Below are 7,454 nucleotides of genomic sequence, written 5' to 3' on the forward strand. Positions count from 1 at the left end.
GGGAAAGAGAGATAAACAGAGAGAAAGAGAGAGAGAGAGAGAGAGAAGTAAGAGATAATAGGTGGAGAGAGGCAATCAAGGATTGTAGCACGCGCCCCGGCTGCCGCGTGCCGGCACTCACACACTTGCTAAGACTACCGGGCCACCACTCTCCACTTTTATAGCTCGGCTTATTACCCAGTTTATTGCGTCGTAACCGTTTAACGATCATCGCTTTCTCAGAGTCGGGCCGAGCCAAGTGTTTTTCCCATAGCCTGCTCCTCTTCCTCCTCCTCCTCCTCCTCCTCCTCCTCCTCTTCGTCTTTCTCCACTACATCCGCCACCATCACATTCGCCACCTCGGCCACTTACTTCTCGATCTCCTCCTTCTCCTCCTCTTCCTCCTCCTCCTCCTCCTCCTCCTCCTCCTACTCCTCCTCCTCTTCTTCTTCTTCTTCTTCTTCTTCAACCTCGTGCACTGACAGCCAGTGGGACCGAACAGCCAAATCACAACACGCAGGAAGAGAAAGAAGGAAAGAGAGAAAGAAAGAGAGTAGGAGAATAAAAAGAAGAAGAAACTGAAGTCAACGAGGAGAGCAACGAGAACGAAGGCAGAGGAGGAAGCGATATATATATATATATATATATATATATATATATATATATATATATAGAGAGAGAGAGAGAGAGAGAGAGAGAGAGAGAGAGATAGCCACGAGGTGTAATCGTCTGTTTGTTTTATGCTCTTTTTATTTTCGGAAACATGAACCCAAGCTCCTCCTGATCGCACCTCGAATCGGACAACGGCGCGTCGCTCCATTTGCTTACGAGGACATGGACCCGTAAGCCACCCTTATGCCCGGATCAAGACGGACGGTAATCCTGGGCGCGAGATAGGAGGCGGTTCTGATTAAATGCGCGCGGATTTTTAACGAGTTTGGGGCGAGGGCGTCTGACCATATGCCACTTATATATGTATGTATATGTATATATGTGTGTGTATATATATGTATATATAGATATACCTGTCCGCAATTATATGCATATGCAGAAGTAGATGCGCACGTGCGCTCACGTATGTATATAGATGTGCAGCTAAGGCGGGCGTTGGGCCCAGTGGTGTGCGCGCGTGTGTGAGAAAGAGGGACCGATGACTTTTACGGTCTTCTGAGCGCTTTCATGCCCAAGTGCAATCAGGGAGGAACATCGCCCACAGTGAGGACCGAGATTCGAGTATCGCGCGCTTCCCGCCGTAGGGACGAGCGCCGGTGAGAGTCCTCGTGGACGAGCAGAGCCATTCGTGCAAACCGAGGCCGCTCAGCCCCGTCCCGTACCGTCCAGCCCACTTAAAGCCGAGTCATCATGAACTCGTACTTCGAGCAGAGCGCGGGCGGCTTCTACGGGAGCCACCATCATCAGACGAGCGCCGCGGCTCAGCATCATGACCCGGCTACAGCAGCAGCCTATCGCAGTTTTCCCCTCGGCCTCGGCATGTCGCCGTACGCCTCCTCCCAGCATCATCATCATGGCTCCTCGAGTCTCGGCATCCATCCGGGCGGCGGGACGAATACGCGGCCGCCCCAGGACTCGCCGTACGATGCGAGCGTCGCCACCGCCTGCAAGCTCTACTCCTCGACGCCCGAGGCAACTGGTCACACGACCTCCTCGTACACGGCCGCCGCCGTCGCCGGCAAGGACTGCAAGCAGCAAGAGCAGGCCGCGGCCGCGGCCGCCCACCAAAACGGATACGCGGCCGTAATGGCCGCGGCAGCAGTCAAGGACGTCTGGCAGTCGGCCTCCGCGGTAGCCAGCGGACAGAGTGCCGCCGGTTCCGCGGTAGTGCGCCCCTCAGCCTGCACCCCGGAGGGCTCACGAGTCGGCAGCTACTCGGGGATGGTGAGCGGGGGCGAGGCGGCCTCGAGCCCCGGCAACAACGGCTCCAGCCGCTCGCTCACCTCCTCCTGGAACACCTGCAGCCTCAATACGTCGGCGGCGAGCCAGCCGGTGGCGACCCAATTGCACCAGCAGCCCACCAACCATACGTTCTACCCCTGGATGGCCATAGCAGGTGAGCGACTAGGTGAGCCGCGCGTACCGTCGGCTGCTACTGCTTCACGGGGCGGTCGCGGGAGTACGTGGCGCACGTGGGCCCATTCGCGAGGGTCGAGTTCTCCGGGGCCAACTGCCATGAAATAATAATAAGCGGGACCGGGCCGTGGAGTGGTCTACGCGACCCGGTCATTAATCTCGAAAGGGGCACAGCCGCGTGCATGTCAGTCGTTGCGAAATTTTGCCCTTTTCGAGTTCGTTACTCCTCGGTCTGTCTCTCTCACTCACGAACCACAAGCCTTCCAAGCGACTCCAGCAACTTGTCGCTGTTCCCCACTCGATGTCGACTGGACGTCGATCATATCGACTCCACGGCCATCTATCCCCCGAATACTTCTTCTTACGCCCTTCTTTCTCACGCGAGTCATTGAAATTCGGGCTTTCTCCTTCACATCCTCCGGGTGGCTCCGGAGGTCGCCCGCAGTCTCCACCATCGCCACCGTCTCCTCATCGACCGTCGCTCAAGTCCACCGCTCCGTTGTAAGAGCATTGCAAGATAGCCGTTAAGCATTAATTGCGCCTTTGATCGTTAATTGAGACGGGACGCGAACGAAAGCGTGAATGTTTAAGCTTTGCGAGAAGAAGCGTGTGAGAGGCGCAAGCGATAAAGTGGTGAGAGAAAGCTCACTCGGCTCCCAATGAAGGAGCGAGAGATTGGGGCTGCGCATTCATTTATTTATACATTGTCGGGCGCTCGATTTGCTCGTGGTAAAGGACTTTTCGGACGTCGACTGCTCTCGTCCGACAATCGGCACGAGTCCTGGCGAGAGACCGTCCCTTTCTTCACACATTCTCCGGTCCATGCTCGTCCGGGCGAATTTATCGGCGCATCGCGTTGTCGGGATTGTGCGAGGAGTGGGTAGTTTGTTCCGGCGGTTCGATGCGATGATATCGAGGTGTCCAATAGCTTGGCTGCGAGTGATAAGGGACATGTCGCGCGTAGTCTGCGAGTGCGCGATTCAGTGCCTTGGCGACTTACCTTGAAAAACGAGAGCCGAGAGTTTGACGTCCAATTAATATCTTGATTGGCACGAATGCATTGCGTCGCCCCGTTCGCGCGTAGCTTCTGCCAAGACAACGACAGTTTGCCGAAGAATTGTGCCACACGTATTTTGGGGGTTGACGGGGGTTGACGGGGGTTGACGGGGGATGGTAGGGGCTAGGTGAGTTGAGGGATTGGGGGGAGGGGGAGGGGAGGGTTGAGAGTTTGGGGGTTTGGTGGGTAGCGGGCAATGGTAAAAAAAGGCGCGAGTTGAAGGGGCTCGTAAAGTTGTCGATCGTGGCAGTACGTTTTTTCATATTCAAAAGTTTATATCAAATGGTCATATGAATTCCGTTACGCTTTGCATTGGTTTAAATCGATTATTGTGCTCGGACGCCGAGTGGTTAAACGACTTTCTTCGCAAACAATTGGGTACGCAAACTATTTTCCATATGTAATCGCTAGCCCCGCAATATCAATGAAACATAATTGCAAATCTATCCGACGGTATATGTTGAAAAATGAAACTTTTGCTAGATCGGTGGCGTAGGTGCCGACATTAGTGCTCAATGAACAAAAAGGGCTTCTCGTAACGGAGAGGGAATTTCTAATGCTGAGGAAATATTGGAGCTTCTGCGTAGGCTAGATGGAGGAAAATTTAAGGAAACTTTGAGCTTATAGGAGAAGTGCCTGTAAGGCGAGTCGTCATTTTCAAATAAAAAGTAAATACTTGCAATCGCGCAACGTCGACGCTTATTAACAACAAGTAGATGTAGATGCTCGTAAACGAGCATATTGCTCATAAATTTATAACAAATTACATGATATATATATATATATATATATATATATATATATATATATATATATATATATATATATATAAGAATTGCTTGTGACATGTTCCGTAGGAATTTTGCGTATAATCTACGTGAAAATCCTATCTTCATTGTACAGGCTATTGTCATTCCAGATTAACAATTACCTATAATTGTCTGAAGTGAGCACTCGCGTGAGGTACCGCAGAGTAGCGAGTAAGCAGTCGCTCGAGCCTCACCTAATCATTAATCTTTGCGTAATTAGCAATGTTTGAATATTATGGAATTGTTGCGACTAATTATTTATCGATATCGAAGTTATAATTGAGTGGCAAAATTAATAGTTATAATTGGGTGAGTGGTATAGGTTACCCTACACGTTACAAATGACGTCGATGATAAATGACCGTAACGATTGTGGCTAAGCATTTCAGTGGCATTAAAGTTAACTAAAACTTTCGTGCTTAAATAAATTTTCAAATTATCATTGACTGTGCTTAGGAAATTCCAAGTTTGATTATTTGTCGATTTCACTAGCCCAAGATTTACGTATATACGTGTGCGCGTGTACCCCCCCCCCCCCCGGGGGGGAATAAAATAACAAAGTTTTAATAAGTCTTCAGGGCTAATAATAATCATTAATCTCTTAGTCAAGTGAAGGGGAATTTAGCGAAATTTTACGTGTTGTAATTTTCGTTGCATTTCACAACAATTATCCATCGTATATGCTATTTTAAACTTTTTAAAATAATAAGATAATTAAGAGCAATATACGAGTTTAAATGTTATTAATGTATGACATCATAATAGCAAATTTTTTTTTTTAAATATGATGTTATCGCACACATTTTACAATCAATAAATTGTCGAGATTGAAAAATTAAAACAATGAACGCCGATTGAATTAAAAGAGTCGTCGCGGCTTCGGTTTTCGAAATGTCATTTGCTAACAACGAGATAAACAAATTGCTATCGTAACAGTCATTAAGATTGCTAATGATTTTTCATTTCAACAATGAGCTCCGTTTAAAAATAATATAATACAAAATACCACGTGTTCTCGTTACAATTATTCGCATACGTCATCGTTAATCACTCTTGAGCGTTCGACTTTATGCTCAAGAGATATTCATAAATGTGCACATTTTTCGTTACGTCAAATTACTTACAATCGTCACAATTTTATGATGAGTTATTGCCTTATTGAGTTAGTTATCGGCTGCTTGTGCTCCTCCTTATTCAATATCTTGCAATCAATATCTTCAAGACGTCGTGATGTTTAATTTGATGGTCTGTTGACAAAGCTATATTATCCATCCTAAAAATATTTAAACTAATTATTATAAATGGAAAAAACGTGATGGCTGAATTTGCAAAATGCGTAGGAAGAGGTTGTGAAATTTAATACGAACATTATCCATCAAATTTTCACGATAATAAATTCATAATAGCCAAGAGAAAAGGATAAAAAAGAACTTGACGTATAAGGTACGCACAAGAATAGAGTCAAGTGCGTGTAAAATCGGCGGTTATAACACACGAGGCGCGCGCGAATATAATGGAGAGAAGAGGGTTCGGCGTCGACATTCCCCGATTAGGGTTCAAGTGCCTTTGCTCTGTTCTGCTCTCTCTCTCTCTCTCTCTCTCACTCTCTCTCACTCTCTCTTACAAATATATTATTTATTTCTATCAGTATTAAGGATAAGTACACACATAATATATTTATGAAATACAGGGTAATCTGTCTCTCCCATGCTATAATGGAAACTAAAGAATGATACGTATATATGTATATGACGAAATACCCATATAGATATGTATACACACTCACGATTACCCCTCCGGAAACCCAATTCCGGTAGTTGTAACAGTCAGCTGTTTTCAGTCCCGCAGAATCCCATACAAACCATATTTCCAGACCCACCTATATAATTCTTGACCGACCCATCTCTCATCTTTCTCCATATTTATTTCTCTCCTTCTTTTTTTAACTGTCTGACCTTTTCTCCCTCCCTTTTGCCTTCTCTATCTTGGTCCGGTTCTTCGTCCTCTGAGACTTTGCAGTTTCGTGTAGGTGGCTCCCAAGATCATCCACCTAACTAGCGTTCGTTAAATATTACCAGATTTACGCACATTGTGATTATTTTTTTCTTCTTTTATTGTCTTTTTCGTCCTCGCCCCCCCCCCCCCCCCCCCCCCCCCCCCCCCCCCCGCCAATCCCCTCCCCATTGTATGTATTTTGACTATCTAGTTGTATTAGCAAGATGTATATATTTGTATGAGAACAAAATACTTTACCAAATAACCAATCTCCAATATTCGAAAGTAGTAGTTTGTGCCTGACTAGTGCTAGATAAAACGTAAAATATCTTTAAAAATAGGGGTAAATGTATCGAAGAAGCTTCGCGAGCTCGAAATGACGCGCTAGCAATTTTGTCGATAATTGGAGAATTGAAATAATTGTCATAAATTTCCACAATCTACGAGCACGGCGCTTCTCCTTATCCTATTTAATTCAATTATGAAAATGAAATAAAGCAATAACGACAACAACAACAACAACAACAAAGGAGACGGGAGAAATAAGTTGGAAATTAATTTCTGAATAAAAAAGTATCCATACATTACGCTTCCATATGCGAATCTCCCCATTAATATTGTATAAATTCAGCACGAAGCTTAAAAATAATAAGGAAACTTCCTTCGCGAAATAGCAGCCAATTTATATCCATTAGAAGGAAATTTATGCGCATCGGAGAGCATGCACGATAAAAATAACCTCGTCCTCACCGGCTCATAATCGAGATAAGATTTAATTACGCACACCTCACGCGCCGACCGCTTGAAAAACCAACGACGAGCAAAAAGGTTGCCTAACATAAATTATCCCCTTAATTTGGTTAGTGTCGCGGATCGCGCGTCCTCAGCGACTCCCGGTGCACGCGGCGACGAAGCCCATCATCGTCCCCCCCCCCCCCACCAACGACGAGCAAAAAGGTTGCCTAACATAAATTATCCCCTTAATTTGGTTAGTGTCGCGGATCGCGCGTCCTCAGCGACTCCCGGTGCACGCGGCGACGAAGCCCATCATCGTCCCCCCCCCCCCGAGAAATAATATTCCGGGTGCTAATATAGACGGGAGTCTGAATTATCGATCAATCGCGTAGGGCTGAAACAAAACCCGTTCTAGGTGCGCGTGTATTTACCAAAGCCGCTTGGGCGGAATAGCACGCGAGCCGCAATATTTCCCCGTCCCTTATCATCGAGCCGGCCTTAATAACTCATTGGGCCTTTGGGCGCAATCTAATCCGGCTGGCGATCGATCTCCGTATCCAGTAGTTGCCTACATCGACGTATCACTCCTCCGCGCCGTGCGAGCTAATTTCCCAGGGCCAGTTGCGCACGGGAGTAAGTCACGTCGCGGCCTGATAAGACGAGCGCGTATTAAACGGACTCGAGCGATCGTTGCATAATATGGCGATCCATACCATCGGCGATCGATCTGCGTGCTCGTGCTCGTCGTCCTCGTGGCCCGTCGGACTTCCCCAGCCGCTGTCGCATCAAAG

At 47.0% G+C, this 7,454-nt stretch overlaps 1 protein-coding gene across 1 annotated transcript in view; it reads left to right on the forward strand.

Annotated features, from left to right (window-relative positions):
* The first annotated feature begins 991 nt into the window (after positions 1–991).
* Positions 992–7,454, forward strand: part of LOC105363004 (homeotic protein ultrabithorax-like) — a 76,562-nt gene continuing 70,099 nt past the window's right edge. Inside the window, exon 1 of the mRNA XM_011500573.1 lies at positions 992–2,047. Within this exon, the coding sequence (XP_011498875.1) occupies positions 1,342–2,047 (706 nt within the window). The 5' untranslated portion in view covers positions 992–1,341. The remainder of the gene's footprint in view (positions 2,048–7,454) is intronic.

Source organism: Ceratosolen solmsi, unplaced genomic scaffold, assembly GCF_000503995.2.
Source record: "Ceratosolen solmsi marchali unplaced genomic scaffold, CerSol_1.0 scaffold56, whole genome shotgun sequence".
NCBI classification, from domain to species: domain Eukaryota; kingdom Metazoa; phylum Arthropoda; class Insecta; order Hymenoptera; family Agaonidae; genus Ceratosolen; species Ceratosolen solmsi.